The sequence below is a fragment of the Lichenostomus cassidix genome, chromosome 1 (genome assembly GCF_008360975.1).
Source record: "Lichenostomus cassidix isolate B80296 chromosome 1, HeHo_3.0, whole genome shotgun sequence".
Lineage (NCBI taxonomy): Eukaryota > Metazoa > Chordata > Aves > Passeriformes > Meliphagidae > Lichenostomus > Lichenostomus cassidix.
Genome location: NC_139479.1, coordinates 66,593,479 through 66,615,436, shown reverse-complemented (window position 1 = coordinate 66,615,436; position 21,958 = coordinate 66,593,479). Strand labels below are relative to the sequence as shown.

The 21,958-nt window shown below is 39.7% G+C and overlaps 1 protein-coding gene across 1 annotated transcript in view; it reads right to left on the bottom strand.

Annotated features, from left to right (window-relative positions):
• STARD13 (StAR related lipid transfer domain containing 13) overlaps nucleotides 1-21,958 on the bottom strand; it is a 285,297-nt gene that overhangs the window by 151,990 nt on the left and 111,349 nt on the right. The window contains exon 6 of the mRNA XM_085061629.1: nucleotides 9,743-9,776. Coding sequence (XP_084917755.1) covers nucleotides 9,743-9,776 — 34 coding nt within the window. The remainder of the gene's footprint in view (nucleotides 1-9,742; nucleotides 9,777-21,958) is intronic.

The following is a 21,958-nucleotide window of genomic DNA, read 5'->3' as shown; positions in this document are numbered from 1 at the left end:
GACATCTACAAGAACACTGATGAAATAAGCCTAGTGCTGTAAATGGAGGTGCCTCTGCAGTTACCAAAGGACAGCAATTCATACCAGACAGTCCTGCAGCCCTGAGCAACAGAACTCCAGTACTTCATCATCCCGCTTGGCCTCCATTGCCATCACCATGGACAGTGTGCCAGACTCTGCTAAAAGAGGGATCAAACCCAAGGGAACAAAACCGCTGGAAAGGACTTCTCTGTTCCCATCCAAATGGTATTGTTTAAGAATAACGTGTAGCCATTTCAAATGAACACTTGAAGATTAAATTTATTTCCTCCTGAGTCCTCATAACACAGAGGATTTATCAAGACTTAAAGAAGCACAGTACACTACACTTACCTCAATGTACCATATATACATCACAGCAAACTAGAGACACTCTCACATATTTCTGTGTGCACTCACTTACCTAGGGGCAGCTTAATAATCTGGATATCACCCCTACAATGTTGCTGTTATACTTAAAAAATTCCAGAGATATGGGGTCATAAAGGAGGATCACAGCAAGAAAAGCAACACTTGAAAAGGTGCACTTTAAACTATGCTACTGATATATTGAGTTCTCCAATACATCATCCAGCCATTGAATGTACTGCATCAATTCTTTCTGTCTTATAAATAGGTGAAAATATAAAACAGAAGTTTAGTTTAACTTTGGAAACTCACCTTTTTGTTACCACATGAGAGTCCAGAGAGCTGTAAATTGAAGATCTTGACCATGTGTTGGTCATTACACAAAAAAAAGAAAAGTGTGTGAAAAGTGTGTGAAAGTCAGGGGTAACTTTATGTGCTGTGTGTTTATAAAACAAACAGGTGCCAATATCAGTAGTCTGCTAGTGATGCCAGAGTACCTATGGCCTCATGCCTGCTTTGCCTACTCAAGGAGCCTGGAAATCAAAATTTGTGGCTTCTCTTGATGAGGTACCGGCATGGACAGTAAGGCAGCTGCTGCTGGGAAGGGCTGTAAGGAAAACCAGACAGCTGGGGGAAGCAGGCACAGAAGAAACAATTCTCTGAATCTCCCCCTCCTATTTTGCATCCCAGATCCTCCTGTCTTTGACAGAAGTGATCACCAACATCCCAGGCCACAGACACTCATTCTCTCATTTTTCTGTACAAGAAGCCTTGAGCTGCAGCTGGCTCAGCCAAGGCTGACCACTCAGGTGAGGGTTTGGGCATGCATGAGCAGGTACAGAGGTTCTCCACAGAGCCACAATGCTACTGTAAGCCCCTCCTGGTGCCAAGCTTAGCATGGAGAAATGACACAACAAAGAGCACCTGGCAGGATGGGGACCCTAACCTGGACACCAACCAGCTCATGGACCAACATAGGTGAAAATAAGCTCCTGACAAGTTAATTGAATGCTCAATTAGAAACATATGTAAATATTTTAAGTCACCTTTTTGTATAAAAAATGTCAATGGTAATGTAAGGCTGTAAGGTTTGTGAGGGAAGGATCTTGTTCAGCCTGCAAGGACACTACTCTGGGCCTGAGGCCAATTGTCACTACTTCAGTTCAAAAAAATTAAAAATAATGAATGACTTAATTAGCAATCCAAGCAAGCAGCATTTTTAAGAGTTTCCTGAAAGAACTACATACATTTTATGATTTATAATTCTCCTGAGCTTTTCATTTCCTCAGCTACTTAGAGGAGTTGTTTGATTCTGAAATACTGTGAAAAGTAGAAGGTTATTTTTCCTTACAGATACAAATAATTTTCTCTACAGCTATAAATGCATCATTAAATGACTAACCATAATCTCAAAAAGTTGCTGGTGACTACAGCTGGTAGAGAGTTACACTCTACAAGGAAAAATCCTTAATATTCTACAGGATGTACCTGCAAGAGTCTATGCTAGAATCAGTTTACTTCTCAGAATTAAGGCATAGAAGCCTTATATAACGATGTATTTGGGAACCAAGAAATACTCCAGGGTAGATATGTACCTAATATAAATAAATAAGTATCAAATAAAAACCTACATCCATTGCCTTTTCAAACCCTATGTCAAAAGCCCACACTTCATGAAGGCTGGAATAGCAGATTTGGATCCACTTAATAATACCGACATGTAACGCAACCTTTTGGTTGTTTTCTTGATCTTGCCTTTCATATTGCTCTGCCTTCATAAAGACACAGAGCCAAGATCACAACTGACAGATGCCATTGTATGCAATGGAATTATATATGGGACAGCTTTGGTATGTCTTTTGCATTCATATGCAGCCCCAGTCTCCTCACCGGCTGCATTTCAGCGGTGGCTTGACAGCATGGTGGAATTTACTAATTCGTTTATGCCTTGTGCTGAGTGCTCAATACCAGCATCTCTATGTGCATTTCTGTCACAGCAACTTGCTGGCCTGGGAGGAATCTAATACAGAGAGCAGGAAGGGCAGAGACTAGATGGTTTTCAGCTGAAAAGCCTTCTAAAGCAGCCCTCCTGTTTCTTAGTAGTTGACATCAAAACTACGCAGCTCTTTGTCCTCCTCTAGTGGTCCCATTATATTTAGGGAGAGGCTTATGCAGTGATTACTTCCTTCAAATTAATGCAGTCATTACCCAATTGCAAGCCGTTGAGGCTCATGCCTAGAGGTCCTCTGTTCAGTTCTGATTGAACTGTTCAGACATGAGCCACAGTTAAAGGTTCCAGCTTTCTGGTGCTCGTGGAAGTGGAAACAGGTGCCTCTGCTCAGAGCCAGTCGCAGCTACACAGACACTGCATCTCCTTGAGCTGTGGACATCTCCTCTGAGCAGAGGCTGCACCACAGCAGCTTGTTCAAGAGCAGGAAACAGTGGCATGGTCTGACTACAGCCCCACAAAAGGTCTTGTGTTGCAAAAGGTCAGAAGCTGACTGCTTTGTTTGATTGCTTCATTGTCCCAAATACCTTGCAGTATGTTCAGCCAGAAGCTTTTCTCTGTGTTTGCCTGCTTCACTTGCAAACAAAGAAACAGTGCAAAATCCATCTTATGTCCTGAGCTGTTCAGAGAGATGATGCACGCCACTCTGATGCAGCACAAAACCTTAAACGTTAATCCTTAGGAATTGATACTAAAGAGTTAAATAACAAAAGCTGAACCTAAAGAATTGTTGGAAGGGAAATCTTTTCTAGCGGGAAATACTAAAATTGCTGAAACTGCTACCGATTAGAAATGCTTTCTATGAAAACCAAAGGTTCCTTCCATATAGATTATTCTTTGTGTGTGTCTCAGAGCCGTAATGCTTAGTTAGCATAATAAAAAGCTTAAGGCTTATTTTGCTGCTTGTATACTTTAAAATGTCTAACCTTCAAACTTTTGAAGTTATGCCTTGCCCAGGAAATAAAACATAGACATAGCTAGCATTGTGGCTTATCAGAAAGGTCTGAGGAAAAGGTCTAATTGAAACAGAAAACAAATATACTTTTTAATTATTATTGTTCTGTGAAAAGTTTCCAGGCATTTTTTACTTTTGGAATAAACGTTAAATGGCAAAATGTGCCCTCTTCCATGACTCTTGGAAGACCCCAGTTTCAAACAAGTGGATTGCTCAGGAGCAAGGGAGCTGCATATGGCTGTCTGTCTGCAACCTTTGTCAGGCATTTGTTCAGTCACAGAAAAAAAATGACATCAGAATTCTGCGTCTCTGTGAACTTAGTTGCTGGAAACCAACACCACCTAATTCCAACAGAGGCAAAACTTTATAGCAATTTATGAGTCTGAATTAGATCACCATTTACAGCAAGGTTCCTGTCACATCTCAAGAGTAGTTACAAACCCAAGCTCATCTACCAGCTGCTTAGTGTTCAGCTCTCCTTAGGAGTCCAAGCTGTAAATAAACTGAGGTAGGAAAAATGTTTACAATAGCTTCATTCTGAAATCACCTATATTTTCTACAGTTATGGACTAAATATTATTTTTAACATTTATCATCTGTAGTATTTTCAGTATTTTGCTTTCTTATTTAAAATGTTTACTAAATATCAAAGTCAGAGAAAGAAGCATGGAGCAGGGAAATAGAGAAAGATATTTAGAATGACGCTGGTATTTGCATGTGTATAAAGTGTTTTTATACATTGCTGCTTTCTTGTTTTAGAAATGTCATATAAAATTCAGAGTATTTCTTAATAGATCAAGCTTTTGTCTGTAATTCACATACTAAAACTTCTAATCTATACCTGTCTTGTTTTGGTTTTGATTTTTTTTAGAAACAGTAATATCCCATTTTCCTCTTGCTTTTGAGAGCACAGGATCCCAGTGTGCCCTCAACTGCTCCAATACATCAGTAAGAGGCGAGTAGCAAAGATTTGCCTTTTTAGAAGGACAAAGAAGGACTTTGTTCTATCATTTCTGATTATGAAAGGAAGAGGCAATCTCACTGCCTAATTTTGGGAGCCAAACTGGCACTACAGAGAAGACAGAACTGGAGCCAAATGAAATGACCCTCTGATGCACTGACTGCAGGACAAGCACCAATTCTATCTACTTCTAATTTGAGCAATACAGAGCACAACTAGTTAAGAGGCCAAGACCACCAAACAGCTGGGTTTATCCAGTAGTTTATTTTCACTGCTCAGGAAAACTGCCTGTTCATTTTTCAGTCCAAACTAAGCACCTCCATTTTGTGCTGGAAACATGTCAAAGTGACCCCACTCTACTTTCTGGTAAATGCACGGGATCATTGGATGAGGATCTTTTATTTTCCCCAATTATTTAAGGTCAGGTTTTCATCTTGGGTAAACTGTTATAGCTGGAGTAATGACAGCATGAGACACAAGTACTGCCTAGGCCTTGTGTGGCACTGCCAAATGTCTAATCCAGCTGCTGCTTCCTCCTGACGAGGATGAGAGGAAGGGGTTCACAGTCACAGCCTCAGCTCCATCACCAGCAGACTTGCCAGGCATCCATGGCAAGTAAAAGGCTGAAAGAGATCACCTCCATCCCCCCACAAGCAAGAGGAAAATTCCATAATAGGTTATGGTTCTGTGAGCCACATCCATTTCCCTGTTCAGAGTGTGATTAGCCCATAATTCCTGCCCAGGAACTGCAGCTAAGGTAAAATAAAACCATGGGCATAAAACCTTATATGACTAAGGAAACATAAAAATATGTAATTGGTTGGAAGTACTGCACTCGGGTTTGATTTTGTGATGAATTAAGCACCTTCAGTTTCTAACAAGAGCCAGATGGAGTTGCAGCTCTCTCCCGTTTCCCAGAATCAGGCCCATTGTTGGCAGTTGTCCATATACAGCTGCTATATAGTACAGCACTCTTTCTTACACTATGGAGACCTCTCCTTGAAGTCAATTTACATTATGCCTGGGCAAATATTGCAGGATCAGGCTGCTCATTAAAGCCCTGGGACTACAGCTGCCTCTGTTTGAATTTTGTAGTATATCAGTCAAGGATTCACAATTATCCGTGGAGTACTTCTGAAATGGCCAAGGTCGCATCAGGATTTTATCGTATTACTGCAGTGCACCATCTTCCTTGCCAGCCCATTGCTGTTCTGCTACAGACTACATTACCATGCATCAGCAAATACACGAGCACGCTGCTATATTTAGTGTTTCATACATACCACTAAAATAGAGGATGTGTCAGCTTTTAATCCGACTTCAAATTTTTGTCAGCAAAATAAGGGCTCATTTTCCCTACCAGCGATGAAGTGTGCTCTGTGTTAGTCATCTTGAGCTATGTGGTGATAACTTTAAAATACATTAGGCAGCTAGAATGCTCCATCTAAGTAGAATGTTTTTTTACTGAGACATGTACTAGGGGATAGTAAGGACGCACAGTATCAGTCAGCCAGGTTTTAATAGTGATTGCTACAGGCTACCTGCAAACCCAGCAGCAGTCTGATGGCAAGAGGAGCAGCTAAGCAAGGTGTTCCCTTGGGTACCACAGCAGACCTCCTGCATTACAAGGGCAGAAGAGACAGGTGATGCAGACCAGGTTTGGTGTTATGTACCTCGCAAAACGAGAAGAAAAGCATTGATGATGATGACTTGAACAGAGATGCAATGGGATTGGGGCAGTCCTGTTAATGGCATCAACTGTTAATGACAGCAGGATGGTGGTTTAATGGTTGAAGCCACAGGTACCACCAGGGTAGCCACATTCATTGCCAAAGAAAGCAGGGTTCAGTGGATGAACCTGGTGTTTTCACAACTCTTGGTAAAGCCACAGAATAGGGTATTTTTAACATGTTTGTAACATTTGCTTCTTAATGCCATCACAGACAAGCAGTACAAGTGTGAATTGCCTTCCTGTCCACTGCTTCTACAGAAAGCCAGCAGACAACTTGCTCACCTCAGGCCAAGGGTAAGCCTGTCTATGTGAAACCAGCTTTTCTGCTTCAGACTGCTTGTCCTCTCTTGCAACTGCCCATTCCACTTTGCAAACTACATCTTAAAGGGTGTGGGCAACACCACATTTGCAACCTTGGTTTAAGTCCAAATAAAATTGTATTTAGTTAGTAGTGTGAAATTATATATAAATTTCCAAGTCTTTGTGGAACCCATTTCAGCCCAACCCAGAGCTGTCCATCCAAGCCCCATGATGCTATAGTAGTGCTATTCTGTGCCACAGCCCTGCCCAGCCATGTGACCCAACCTGCAGACTGACATCCCATCCCATCCCATCCCATCCTTGGCCCATCCCTGTCCTCTGGCCTCATCCTGGAGCTGTCTGACTTCTGTTCCTGTGTCTGCCCCAGTCCCCAGGGAGCCACCGGCTCATGCTGCATCCTGTCACAATTAAAGAAAACAGAAAGCAGAATAAATTCATGCCTCTAGAATCACATCTTACCATTATTTAAGGTTTTTTTTCTAATGGTCAGAACATCATTAATTTCAGTGCATGCACTGTTACAAGTACCAGTGTTATTACATTTGGAAGTAATGACACAATGTCAAGCATGCATTTTTGAGGAAAAAAAACAAACAACATGAAATGCAACAAGAGAGAGGACAGCATTCCTAATGGCAGGTTTTTTTCCCCTCTCACATACAAAAATGGTTTACATGGAGAATGACTGGAAGCTGAGGACAGCCCAGCCTTGGAAAAGGGCTGCAGAAGTGCCCACCCTGGCTGCAGCAGCTCTGAGCTGCCCTGTGCAGCCCCAGCTCCTGCTAGGATGAGGTTGGAGGTGTTCTTTGGTGGGGATGGCAGGGTGCTGTCCCTCTGTGACCTGCTGGTACTCTAGGAAAAGACTCTTTTGGCCCCTCAGAGTTCTAAAGCTCTGATCAAGAAAGAGGTCAGAAGAATAAATGACAAAAGGGAATGAGATATAATAAGAAGTGAGGATGTAAGGGGAAAGTGATGCAGAAAATGAACTTGAGCAGAACAGTGAGTGCTGTGTTCTGTGTGTGGCTGATACGGGCAGGATGGGTTTTCTTCTCATGCATGAAATTCCAAACCAGAAAATTTCTCATCCAGAAAGCACAGAAAATATCAGAAATGTTTAGCAACTGCAAATCTGGGAGAAACCCTTGTCCCTCAATTTAAGACATATAATTGGCCTTTTTTTTTTGTTTGTTTTGTAATTTAAATAACGTTTTCTCTTTTTACCTCTTTTTTTAAATACTTCAGTGTAACAAATTTCAAAGCCAAAAGTTTCAAAGTCAAATAAAAATTAGAACTTCTCACTTTGAAATCTGTTAAAAACATTGCATGTTGAGATGTGTGTGCCTATTTTACAGAAATTATTTGAAATAGAAATTAATGGATGCTATCCTGTAAAATGGTTCTATTTGAAGAAATGGACATGTTCTGCCAGAAGCATTTTAAGGACAAATTTATAACCAGTTTTAACATACGCTACATTTCTATGATTAAAGTTTCACCTCAATGACCAAAATGTGTCAGAAAATGACCTGTCATTCTTCTTTCATGCCTGCAGTCATCAGATTTTCAACCATCATTCTACAGTTCTACTGTTAAGACAGGCACTAAAACCTTATCTCTTTTAGTGACAAAATATTGTCATAAAAGTAAAACACTTAAAAATCATACTATAAAATGGGAGCACTGCTAAAATAATTAGTTTTATTGAAAATGCATGTGCCATTGATGTGTTTTCCTTTTCTTTATGAAGTGAGCCTTCAGTGGCACAGAGAGATTTTGATCCAACAATGAATGCAATTAAAACAATTGCTCAATCAGTCTCAGAACTTATGAAATTTGTTTAGCTTTGGAAAAAGCCCAGGCGTGTGTTTCATTTGCAAATTCCATCATGGAATAAATCCACATCCAACTCATAAAGCAGGAAAAGTTAATGACCACAGAGCTTGAATGAAAATAATTACATTTACACTATGCTCAGCAGCCTTCATGTTTAGTAGACCTGATGTTAAGTACATGAAGGTGAAATTGCCTACGGAGACCTTAGTTTTCTAGCTCAAGGTTTCTGGTATTTTGCTAAGCCATCACATTTGCCAGCACAGCCACTGGATCAGTGAAATTGGCTCCAAAAAGCCACGTTCATCTGATTTTAACTGAATTAAGGTTGGCCCTTGGAATGAACTGTGGATGCAGTTTAGATCAGAGGCAGGTGCAAGAAGAAATCACTGAGTGAGCAAACTGGCCTAAACTAGTCCTTCAGGCCAAAAAAAGATGTTAAGTCATAGGGACAGAGGGGTAATTACAGCACTGATGTCCAATTGCTTTCCTTTTAATTGGCACACACTGCATACATACTGACTAACAAAATAGAAACTGCAGTCACAAATGGGTGACTCCAGAGGTCAGTTGGTTTATGACTGAAATATTTCTAGATGGCAAAGACTTTTGTGGGAATGAGGATTCATCTAGACTTTGGGGACATTTCTTTTTGCAGAACGGTGAGGCTGTTATTAAATTCCAGTAACCCACATTCTGGGAAGCAGTTCCTTTTCTCTGTATGTCTTAATTGTGCTTCATTACAATTTAATAAGGACATTTACTCTCAATTAAGCAAATCATCCAAGCAGTTTCTTATGCCCGTTGCAATTAATTGGTTTTGTCCAATGCGGGTTTAATTGTGTGTTAAGTATCTTGCTGAATCAGGATCTCTGTGTGCACACATATCTATCTATCCAAACCCTTCCTTAGCTCCTGGCATGATAATATATGTGCAGTTCAGGGTATCTGAGTCTTTAGCTCTACTTGCTGCTCTGGTTTTGGTGCCTTGCTGGCACTAAGTAATTCCCCCAGAATGGTCAAATTCACTAAAGCTGTTAATATTGACAAGCGCATAGTGGGCTCCTGCTAAGGGGGAAATTGGGCATTGTGACTCTGCTACTTGGGACATGGCCCGGGAGGTTAGATTTTTTGAAAAATATGCCTCTGTAATGAGCCTCTTCACCATATTCAGCTGCTGTGATCACTGAGACAGAAAAAGCTCTGAGGCGCTCCTCATCTTGTCTTGTCTCACACACACACACACACACACACACGAGTGCCATGGGACATCTTTAGTCCCACTCTGACACCAGTTACAAATGCTTGGGTTTATCCCTGTTATTTCAGAACTCACCTTGCAAGGTGTAGGTCAAAAGGCAGTGAATTATCAGCTTTCCTAAGAACCACCCAAATCCTACACCACTAGGTCATGAACAGCAGCATGGAAGAGATCGTCACAAGTGCACTGAATACCCACACAACAGCAGAGACTCCCTGGGTCCTCCGTCAATGCATGCATGGTTACACAAGCCACCAAAAAACTTCTGAGAAGTAATGCAGCCTTACCTGCTTTTTCCTTGCACAGCTTCTGAAACAGCATCTGTAAGAAAGTGATTTTTCTTTAATAATTGTACATTTTTGCCTTCAAATAAGTTCCACATTTCAAGACGACAATCTATGTAATTACTAATCATCACCACCTTAGACAAGGCACAATATCCAGAGTTTATCAATAAAAATCATGCAGAATAGCTAGTTTTGCTTGCTAAGGACAACTTGCCACCCATTCTCAAACCTGTCTTGCAGTGAGTGAGCCTAGAAGCAGGCTGTGGCACAAGCAGAGTATGTGCTGCAAGGATACATGAGGTACAACACACTGGAACATCCCTGAAAGGGTCTTGCAATGCTGGTGGGGCTCAGGGAGCAGACAGGCTGCTGGAAAGTTGTGTGGGCAGCTCTACTGAGTGGCAAGAAACAGGACACTGTGACTCAGAAAGGCAGATGTTTCCCGTTCCTCTGTGACTAAGAGAGGATTGCTCTGCCTGGGGCTTGTGGGCAAACTGACTTGCCATCTCATTTTCTTCACATTTTACACTTTGCTGCTTTGGGTTTGCCATGCTAAAGGAAAGTGGTGCCATTAACACCACCCTTGGATGCACCTCTTGGTCCATTGCTTTTCTCTTTAATAGCATTCAGTGCCCAAATGAAGAGGTTGTTGACAGTGATTAAATGCATTTCCTTTCATAGATCCATCAACCCTCTCAGCAATGCAGCCTGAATTCATTTTACCATGCAGTAAATGAAACTAGCATAATGGGTGAAGCCGCACCTAAATTTTTTAAATTAAACATAAGGCTGAAATGATTCCTTCAGGTACCAGTGTGAAGTGCTCAATCTGCAGGCAGCTGAAAAGACAGCCACTCCTGTGCCTTGCAGTGACACACTCCCTGTTCTTGTTATCTGCTTATCCCCACATGGACAACCATCTGCACCTTTCCATCAGATGCACCAAGTGCTCCATTATCTCTTCAGTCAATATTCATTCTGCAGCCTTGATAGGAATCTGTCTATGAAAACATGCTTTTTATTTACCTTTTATTTAGTGACGAATTTTACTGAGATATTGGAAAATTCCTCCTCTGAGCACGGAACTGAATTGATTAGGCATCTCTCTTAATAATAGGAAAAGCACAACTAGGGTACATTTGTTTTCCCTTCTGCAAGGCAATTTCATTCTAAAAGAGCCTCTTGCTCCATTGCAAGGTCTGCCTGAGCAGCAGCTGAAGTGAACCTATCTTTAGCCAGCAGGAATCAAGTGGTCACTTCTGATGGGAAGATAACGAGCAGTTGAGTCCAAATCAGGTTTCATTAGTGGCAAAGCACCTCATTTCCATAGAGGAGTAGGAAATTCAGGCACAGGCTGTGTCAATCGGTCCAACACTGAGCTGCAGTGTTGTTTATCACCCTGCCTGGGGACAGGCACCTGATTTTTAGCATCACAACTCTGGCGTAAGCCTGGTGGATGCCTAAATTGCTATACCGAATCTTGGGATAAGCACTTCTTGAAGAATATATAAATGATATGTGAATCAAAAATAAATGTCAGTCCTTCATGGATAGCTGGTCTCTGTGTTCTAGTGCTGTCAGAAGGATACCAGCTATTAAAATCACATCCAGGCTATGTTAACTTCCAAGATCTTTTTAGGATGCCGTACAAAAAAGATGCAAATTATTGCTGGAACAATCCCAAGCGGTAACAGAAAGCTGCCAACTAAAAGTGATTTATGGAAATGATAACACACTATATAACTGATTGTGTAACAAAATACATTTATTGGAGGACTAGCAACCCATCTGAACAGCATGGCATCAGCTAATCAAATATATAGAAACCATGGACCAAAAGAGTACAACTCTAGCCAAAAGACTGCTGCAGCACCTGCTGCTATGAATAATAAAGAAATCATTTGCTTACAACTCCAGCTGTAACAATTTTGCTAGTGGAAGTGTCAAACAGAAGCCAAAGATAAACACACTCTGCTGATATAACCATGTTTTACTTGCTGAAGCATGTAAACGAGCCCACAGAAACCAGAAATGTTTAGATACTGGGTCCATTCCTCCCCCTCAGCAGTCCTGTGCTTCAGCAGGGCCATCCCATGTTCACCTCTGTGAGCAAAGGTTTCCAAAAGCTTGCCTGGACAGTATCATGCTGCGCTCTCTGATCAGAACAGGATGAGCCAGTGCAGTGAATAAGACAATTGTACCCTCAGTGTTGGTGCAGCTAGCTCAAGAAAGGCTGTGGATGTACTGGGGGGAGAAGAGTAAACATTGCATTTATAAAGAACCTGATGTGGCCTCAGGTTTTACTAGGGGAGGTTTTGATTGGACTTTAAGAAAAATTTCTTCACAGAAATCACTGCCAAGCATTGGAACAGGCTGTTGAGGGAAGGGTGCAGTGACCATCCCTGGAGGTATTTAAAAGATGTGTAGATGCAAATGTGGCACTGAGGGACATGGTTGAGTGGTGGACTTGATGGTGTTAGGTTAATGGCTGGACTCAATCTTTGAGGTCTTATACAACCTAAATGATTCTATGATTCTGTAATTTTCCTGAAAGACATTCTGTGTGAAAACAAGTTACTCAAATGAACTCCTTGGATGAAGTGGAAGTGAAGGTAGAAGCAAAACACCAGCATCATAAAGTCAACAAAGAAAATAAACATATCCATCAAAAAACTGTTTCTCTGATGTATACATAATCTTTTATGCTTATAAGTGATCAGGGCCTGGAACTCATCAAACAATTGGATTAAATGACTTAATAATATCCCAGAAAGCTTATTGTCACATAAAAGCTTTTTTTTTCTGACACAGATTATTAAATGACTGACTTGAACAACTTCAAAACCATTTTAATTTGCAACAGCACAGGGATTCTGCACTGCCATAATATCATACACCATTTCAGCGGAAAAAAAAAGACCATTTTGCATCCAAGTCTTTTGCTTCCCTCTTCCCCATCAACCCCTTTTAGTTATTAGCTCCTTTATGCTCCCATTTCAAATCTGCCCATATCTTCCACTGATATTTCTGACTACCTGTCAAACTGTAATCATTCACTCTCAGGAAATCACACCCTCCAAAAAAAAAAAAAAAGGCAATTAGTGTATCTGTTCAGCATGCAAATAACTCTTCTAGACATTTAATAAAAAAGCCAGAGAATTTATTTAACATAGATACAGTATCAAAAATATCACTGCTATCAAATAAACCCTGGCATTTGGACAGGACTACTTTACATCTGCTGTTAATAAAAAAGGCTTTGGATTCTGTAAGCTTACATTCTGTGGTGAGCAACCAGCAGCACCACTCTGAAACATGACACTCAGAGGAAAAAGGGTAAATCTGTATGACTTCCTACTGGTTCACTGCTACTGAAGGAAAGCATCCTGAACTGAAAAAGGGCCTGCAAACCATAAGGATTGAAAATCATGCTGGTTCTTCATTCTAACTATTTAATAACTTGCTAGGCTTTAATTAGAGTGACATATAGGCAGTTCTAAAGGAGGAAAACAGCAATCCACATGCAAAACTCAATCAATCATCTGCTTAGCAGGTTTATTAGATCCTTTCAGAAAGATGTTGACAGAAGGAAAGAAAATCCTAGGTACTACTTCAAAATAAAATTCTACAGCCCAAAAAGGGATGCAATATAACGATACTCAGCAATATCAGCCTTAACTTGGAGATGCCTGGCCCCTGCAATGAGAGCTTCAGTCTGGATGACACTTGCAATTTCCTTAGAGCCTGTTAGTCAGCTGAGAATAATGGCAATATTGAAGCTGTGCCACAGAAAATACTATTGAGACTGCTGTGTCAGAAATTTGACTTCTCTCAGAGACTTGGCACCCATCTTTGTTACAGGGTTGAAATCGCTGCTGGATTTTAGTGCTTATGATGTATCCTCAAAGGCTGACAAGAGGGCTCATAATTTTCCTTTAAAGTACAACTACTGCAGAGAAACACCTCTCTAAGAGGTGTTTCTTAGAGACCATATTTAATATACAGCCTGAGTTCTACTGGAGAAGTCACTTGCAGCATAGAAGACAGATCTTGGTTGGATGGGATTCTGCCTCACACCTGTTGCATCAGAACAGCTTGGCCTCCTCACCAGGTTAGAAAGTAGGGTGAAGGGGAAATTCTCAATTTCTCTTGAACCTCAGCTACTGTGCTGCAAACTATTCAGGATGGGGTCAAAGAAAGATTAAACAGCTCCTCAGTCTGCAGTTGAGCAAGTCTCTTTGGTCATTCACAGGAAGAGTGACTAGCAGATCAATGGAGGTGATTCTGCCCCTCTACTGCACTCCCATGAGACGCCTCTGGGAATGCTGCATCCAGTTCTGGGGACCTCAGCACAGAAAATATGTGGACCCATTGGAGTGGACCCAGAGGAGGCCACAAAGATGATCAGAGGGCTGAAAAAACTCTCCTACGAAGACAGGCTCAGAGAGTTGGAGAAGAGAAGGCTCTGCGGAGACCTCATTGCAGTCTTTCATTACCTATAGGAGGGCTTCAAGCATCAAGAATTCAGAGGATAAAGACATTTCTTTTGAAAACCCTAAACTTAATATTCTAAACTGTATTCTAAAAACATGAGATACTGTAAATATTGCCTGGAGATAAAAAAGCATATTTAATAATCATGCACAGCTTTAAAAGGACACTTAATGAACATTTGAAAATTGTTTTTCCTAGTTTAGTGTTTTAGTTGGCAAAATCACTTTTTTAAAATGCATTTTACTTTAGTCTAAATATTTAATTTTGCACCAAGATCAGTGCTGTTTTGAAAAATACTGTCATAGAAAGAAAGATGTATTCAATTGCTTTCTTCTGTTTGCTACAAATATGTATCTTTTTTGCCTATGTACTATTGATAAAAGTTTAGAAAGTCATGGGGCACTTTTTGTGGCTGCTGTTTTGAAATCTTTGATCAAGTAGAAAACTGCCTGGAAACTATTTTACAGTGAAAGCTTTTGAATTACATTTAAGAAAGGTTTACAATAAGTGGAATAAGGCAATAATAAAGTATATAAAAGTGAAAACCATTTCAACAATGTTCCAAGTGAGATTAGAAGAAAATGAGCTAGAAGACTAATGGTAAAGGAACATGCATTTCAGTATGTGTAATTTATCATACTTATCTAAAAGAATTTATTATATTAGCAGACCAGGGAGATTTTACCTCTAGCAGCTGCTAATATGATTTCCAAATGTCAAGCAATTACAGCCTGGGGGGTTATAACAAAATTTTTATTGAGGAGGATTCAGTTCCAACACATGAGGAGGAGAAGCCACTTGTGGTGAGCACTAGGGTGTGCCTCTATGGTATTTTTTACTGTATTAAACCATTGCAATTGCCCATTTTGCCATCAGATTGGATGATGCCAATCATCCTTGTGTCTCAGCTGGCCATGCCTATTTGTCTTGCACCAGCACTAGCACTCATCTTGACAAATGGGAATCAAAAGCAGCAGAACATTAATTTTATCCCCAAACACTTTCTGGTTTTTAGTTTGTTGCAACTATCAAAGAGCTCCATTACAGCTCCATTTCTTCTGTCTCACATGTCGCTCTAATGCAATCACTTTGTTTAGCACTCTGTAATCTTGGGTTTTTTGCTGTCATTCATTCTACATTACCTTTGCTTCTCCTATGATTTCCCCTATGGGTTAAAATGACTGTTTGCTATTCCATGGACTTGAAGACTGAACTATCTGGTCTCCTAAATTTGGCCCCAGTACAACTAGTGGAAGTCTGAACATGAAAATTTTCCTATTAATGAATAGCAGAAAGCCTCTGTGGTGACAAGGGCCTTTGTTGCTGACTGTGCCATACCACATATGCAGGTATGCTCAGATACCACCATTCACATTTCAGTTAAAAAAATGTTGTGGTAATTTGCAACTGATCTACAAATCCTACAGAAGGATGAGAGCAATGATACTGGAATCAGTAGAAGTCGTAATTTGGAGCTTGCAATTATTGAAGACTTTTTCCACACTTTTTTTCCATTTAAAAATTCAATTGACATGACTTTTCAACAGAGAAAGTAAGGTATCAAATAAAATCCCAAATTGTTGAAAGGTTTCATTTTAATAGCTTTGAAAGAAAAAATACCTTTTGTGTTGAAAATGTATTTGTTTACTATTTAACTCATTGTATTACATTATATAAGAAATTTGCAAAAGCTGGTCTTGGACCAGATAAGAAAATTTTACAAACTGGCAAAACATTTCACAGAACAGAAAAACTATTTCTACCAATATTTGCACTTGAAACCATGAGAAAAGGGCACCAAGGTATCATAAGTTTAGATACCTTCTTCATCTTCAAGGATTTTATTATACCTGTGATTTTGGAGGTCACTGGAACTAATTTAAGAAATAGCTCTGCTCAAGTGAAATTATTATTTTTTTATATTATTTTGGATATGTAGATATTTAAAATTTCAGAATGTCACTTTGCTGTACTTTATCCATGGTAATTTGCTTAAATTTTCAGGCATTCTATATTGTGCTTGTGAAGTTTGTGTTCTAACTGAAGCAAGCTGTGAGAACAGCTTCTCTGTTGGCACTATTTTGCTCTTTGTGGCCTGCTGGATATACCTGAGAGACAGAACACAGATGTTTCACTGCAAAAACAGATGCCCCTCACCCCTTCAAGGTGACCAGGGCAGCCAAACAGGTCTGGTTCCACCTGGTATAATGTGGTGAGGTACCCCCATTCTCTTTCACTTACAGACTCTCCATACCACTTGCCACTTTTGTGCTTTTAGATGTGTTTTAATAGTAGTCAGTATTTTAAAATCTAATTAAAATCTAACCTGACACTTTGTTATTATGCCCTTGCAAAGCAGGTACAGGCAACCTCAAGCATTTATTCAAAGAAACATTTTGTGGAACACGTTTCATTTGCATGGTGCCCTGAATGTTCTGTTCATCCTGCCCAGTTCCCTGCACTCACCCTTTGGGATCACTTCCTTACAGGATATAGTTCTGCCATGTCTCAGCAAATTTCATCCTGATAAAATCAAAAAATGTCCTCTTCATTATGCTTTTACCTTTAGAAAGTCCCAGTAGCACTTAGTCATTCTGAACTCTCAACTCTGCAGCAGGAATAACATCAACATGCTCAGAACTGTGCAAATATCAATTAGTGCTCAGTCCTGTGCTAAGATAACTAGCCATGTTTCTGTATAAACAAAGACATGAATAAAAATTGGAGATAACATAGTTGTCACAACATATGTGTGGGAGTCAGGTGGAAATGTGATGGGGTGGAGGTGGGAGAAAGAAAGACAAAAAAGAAGAGCAATGACTGCCAAATGGAGATGAACAAAAGGCAGAGGCCAGAGTAGCCTCTGTTTTTCACAATCCTGGAACAATACAGTGAGTCACACATTGCTATCATTTTTACCCTCTTGAGTAGGAAGAAGTGCTATATCTATTTTAAAGATAGAATGAAGTGGGAAAGGTACAAGAGGTCACACAACAACAGAGAGGCATGAAAGCGGGGGACTGCTATCCTGCTCTGGGAAATGAGTGACTGCTAAAGCAAATAGCAGTTAGCAGTAATCCATGGCAGAACATGAAAACCAAGCCCTGTGAGCTCTGGCTACAGCTGTGGTGTTATTTTAGCTTGGCCCAGAGCAGTACTTAGCTGGGAATGAACTTCAGACTGCCATTAGCAGCAGTTTGTTTGTTTTCACTATTGAGCGTCCACAGAAATGTTTCATGATGGCTAGGCTCTAAGTGGATATCAGGTATTCTCCTTCACAGTCAATAAAACTCATCACTGTAATTTAGTCTCAACCAAAAATGCACTTTCCCCAGTAAACTGATGTATTAGCAATCAGTTAAAATCTTGGTAGACAATTTAGGCTTCTTGAGAAATACCAATATAGGTTTGTTTAGTAGTCATTTTTCAGCTAAAGGTAAAGCAGGGATAAGTGAGCAGCAAATTATTTTATTCCAAAGAGTTACTGAAAATACAGAATATACAGAAATATACAGAAGTGCTTAGCAGAAGTATTCTTTGTGAGAACACCTGTGGGAAATGTTTGCTAGCATCTCTGCCTCTTCTGGTGCTCCAGCAAAGGTTGATGCCCTTAGGAGAAGCAAACCACTAATTGTTTTGTATCTTGCAATTCCTTCATAGATTTTAGTCTTTATAAGACATTCCAGTATTGGAAACCTGCTGTAAATAATTTTCAATATGTGATCATTTTCTTTTGACTGCCTCTGTGGTTTTGTCTCTGTTTATCAGAGCTTTTATGCCAGATTTAAAGAAAAACTTTTTCCCATGCAAATGACATGCAAACCAAAAAGGTTTCCCTTTTCCAAAGTTCTCTCTTTTTAAGAAAGAACAGAATGCCTTTCAGTATGCCAGCACCAGGTAAGAGGATGCCACCTACCTCACCACCTCCACAGCAAATGCACACAAGATGTCAGAAATGACTACTCCACTGCAAATTCTGTTGTAGCCCATAGGAAAACAAAAAGCTTGCGATTTATGTTAACTTCTGTTGTTTATTTTCAAAATGAAGACTTCAACCCATATAAATAAAGGGCAGTGCATTTGTGTGACAGTTGCAAAGTTAATATTTTCATAGAAAAGCATACATTTCCCCTTGCAGTGGGGTTCACTGCCAGCAAATGCCCAGGTGCAATTCAGATAACTGCCATATAAACACCTAAACAACTTCAAAGCCCTGTGTTCCCAGCTGCTTGCCTTACTTTTTGCCTTACCTGCCAAGATTATGCACATGGTGAGAAAAGTTGAGTGAAATGATGCAGGGCTAGGAGTCCAGAGCCCCTTATGCACATGTGAACTAAGAACAAGAGGGCTGCAGTGCACCAAAGGACAAACAGACACATATGATTTGGAACTGTTTAGACTAGGCATGCTCAATGTTAATCTTATGCTTAAATTTATTTATTTTTTATACACTAACTGTGCTGTTGGGATGTATTTGACTCAGCACACTCTGAAGAGATTGGATCTAGAAGTCTTCTCTACAACATATCCATCATGCACCCTAATCACCCCCTCTTCCCCTCCCCAAGTAAGTATATGCACACATATATAAACACACACACACACATTTAGATATATGTATGTGTGTGCCTCTGATTCACCCACCCTTCTAACTTTTTCCCTTCAAAAATTGCTGAGGTTGTGAGAGAGCATTAATTTGTATGGGCTGCTGGCTTAATCTGTGACCTACAGGCAAGTGAGTGCAGCACTGAATGAACAAAGGAATGGATTTTCTTCAGCTGCTCATGAACACCTCCACTGCTACCGTGACCCTTGGATTACTGCTATCCAGAGAAAACCCTTAAGCAGTTTGGTCTCTAACTTCTTCATCTATATCACTACTAGTGCACAAGTTAACTGAAAGCCAGAAATGTTACAGTTTCCACAACCATAACCATATTTCATAATTCATAATTTACTGTCTTATGGACATCACAAAATATCTGTACAGAAGCATTGACCTTGACTTTTCTGCATCATATCATGTTTAAAATCATTGGCAAAATCATGATGAGATACTCAGTCACTTGCATGCATCCTTCTCTGACAACAGGAGGGAATAGAAATTTGTTGGGGACTAGCTTGAATTCCAACCCCTGCATCATCCTCTCACACACAGAAACACATTCCTGCAAAGCCTAAAGCAGATTCAAACTCATTTCAATATATGTAGTACTGGCTAAAGCTATTTTAAAGGGAAAAAAAAAAAAAGAAGAAACACTTCTTGAAATGGAGTAAAATAACTGCACTCCCGCAAATGGGTTATAAAATTGGCATGCATTACTTCTCAGCTGTCATGGACAGCCAAAACAAATATATTCACAGAACTATATCCATATCTTGTACTCCTATGTGAAGAACTTGTTTTATGCTTCTCTGCAATACAAACAATTAATTTCTCTTCTTTTTTTTTCTTTTTTTTTTTTTTTTGTTGGGGGGTAGCTAAGCACCATGACCTTCCTAGAAATATTCAAGGATCCTTTAGTGGAAAACTCCACAGTCTCTTCACAGTGTTACTGTTCTACATAGCTCAGAATGATTTTGAAATGGAATAAACTGAACTTAAAATGTGGTATTAGGCAAGTTTCAGACAACTGAAATAAAAAATAATTCACAGCGTTGCTTAACATTTATGACATGTTTGCTGCACAATTTTTAAATCATTCACATGAATATCATAATCTACAACTAAATGCGGACAGAATTAATGGAGATTTTTCTATCTCCTCACACACCATTTTGTCCTTAATCGCTGAGAGACAAATATCATCCTTCTCTGTTTTCTGTTCTGTAATTCAAGTTAATGGCCACTGCTTAAAATTTGTTTGTATAGTTAGATTTAAGGCACTATTCATCTTTTGAAAGGCACTAATTTTACAAAAAATCATTGCTCAGCTGATCTTAAATTAAGGCAAGTGTGATTTATCTAAATGACAAGTCAGGTCCAACAAGAATAAACTTTTAAAGTGAAAATTATCGTGTCAACTCTGAAAATGGAAAAACCTCACAGTAAAGGGTGAACCTACTGATCCATATCTATCTTCTGTACAGTTTTACTCAGTCACAGCAACTAAAAATAATGCTAACTCATGACACAACATCTGAGATCAGAAAGAAGTTATTGCTATTCAGTTTTAAAAAGTATTTCCTAACTGTTGTATTATAATGTTCCAGGAAAAAAATAGAATGGAAACATTTGAAAAGGGCAAAACCTACTAATTAATGCAAGAAAGGATTTTCAGCTTCCTATGCCCTCTGTCTGGGCTTCTGGACTATCATCAAAATGCATGTCTGTAACAACCTTGATGATACCAGCTGCTGGAAAACTGGATGCTGAGATGTCTCTCTACCTTTATAGCTTGAATTCTGTTTCAGCATGGAAAAGTACGTTTGACTAGTAATTGTTTTATTAATTATTGAAGGAAGTGAAGGTGTCTCTTGCAAAGTTTCATGGCTGTAAGAGGAACCAGTTTCCCATTCCTTGGACATCCATTCTGTCTATACAAAGAACAATAGCTCTCAGCTACTGAGAGACTCAGTTTGCTCTGTTATGGGACTTAAATGTCATTCCAAGAAAAGGTGCAGAGAACAGCTCTGCCAGCAAGAGTGGCAGACACCAGAAGCATTAGCTGTAGATTATCTGAGCAGACTTTGGTGAACCAGATTCTCAGCTGTGGTATGTCCTAGATAGATTTCCTACACAAATCCTTTCTCCAGAAGCTGGAGCAATCATTTTGTACTTCATTGGGAAATGACATTAGAAGAAAAGAGAGATGCCAGTCATCCTGTTGCCTGTGCTACAATCCATAGGAGCACGTATCTGAGGATACTTGTCCCTACTGCACTAGGAGTAGGACAGGACCTTTACATAATTATAAGTAGCTCTTCAGTCACAGAAACATGTAAATTCATGCAAATGAGTTTTCAAAATTTGCTGAGCTCTTGACAGCTGATGGAAAAAAGTTTGAAGGCTTCCTCCCAGAATTACATGTACCTGAGGACTGGGGGACAGATCTTGATTAAATCTACAATACTCACAAGAGCTTGAAGGAGACCATCAAATACATAGAACCTTAGTATAAGCTGCTAGAGTTAATTATAGAATATCTGGAATTTTGATCTGCTTATTATGTCACTTCAAATGTTTCATCCCTTACAGCAATGGCTGTAGCTTCATGGCCACTTGCACCTTCACATTCAGGGCCCTCCAGTATTTCAGGCTGTCTTTAAAACCCATTTATCTTTAGAAATACCTACTAATATTTTACAGCTCATGAGAAGAAAAAATATAAATTCATTAATGTTTACACCAAGCCAAATACAACAGCATAAAATCAGACACAAGGACATACTTCATGACAGCATAATTTAGCTCACCGAGTATAACAGCCATGCACAGTGCCAAGCCTCCTTATCATGTACATGATTAAAGAATGAGAATTTGTAACTCTAGGCAGGTGATTGAAAAAGGGAGAAGAGGTCTAACGTATTAATTGACCATGAGATTAAGGATCTATCATTATTTCACCTACTTTTTTTTTATTTCAGAATCTTAGTACCCCTTCAGTCTGAATTCATAGCTATGCAAGCCCAAACAGGCAGCAAACACTGGGTGTATGTAGCACCACGATGCACTAGCTGGAGTTCCTCCAGTTTTCATGCTAAACATTCTTAAGGCACTTT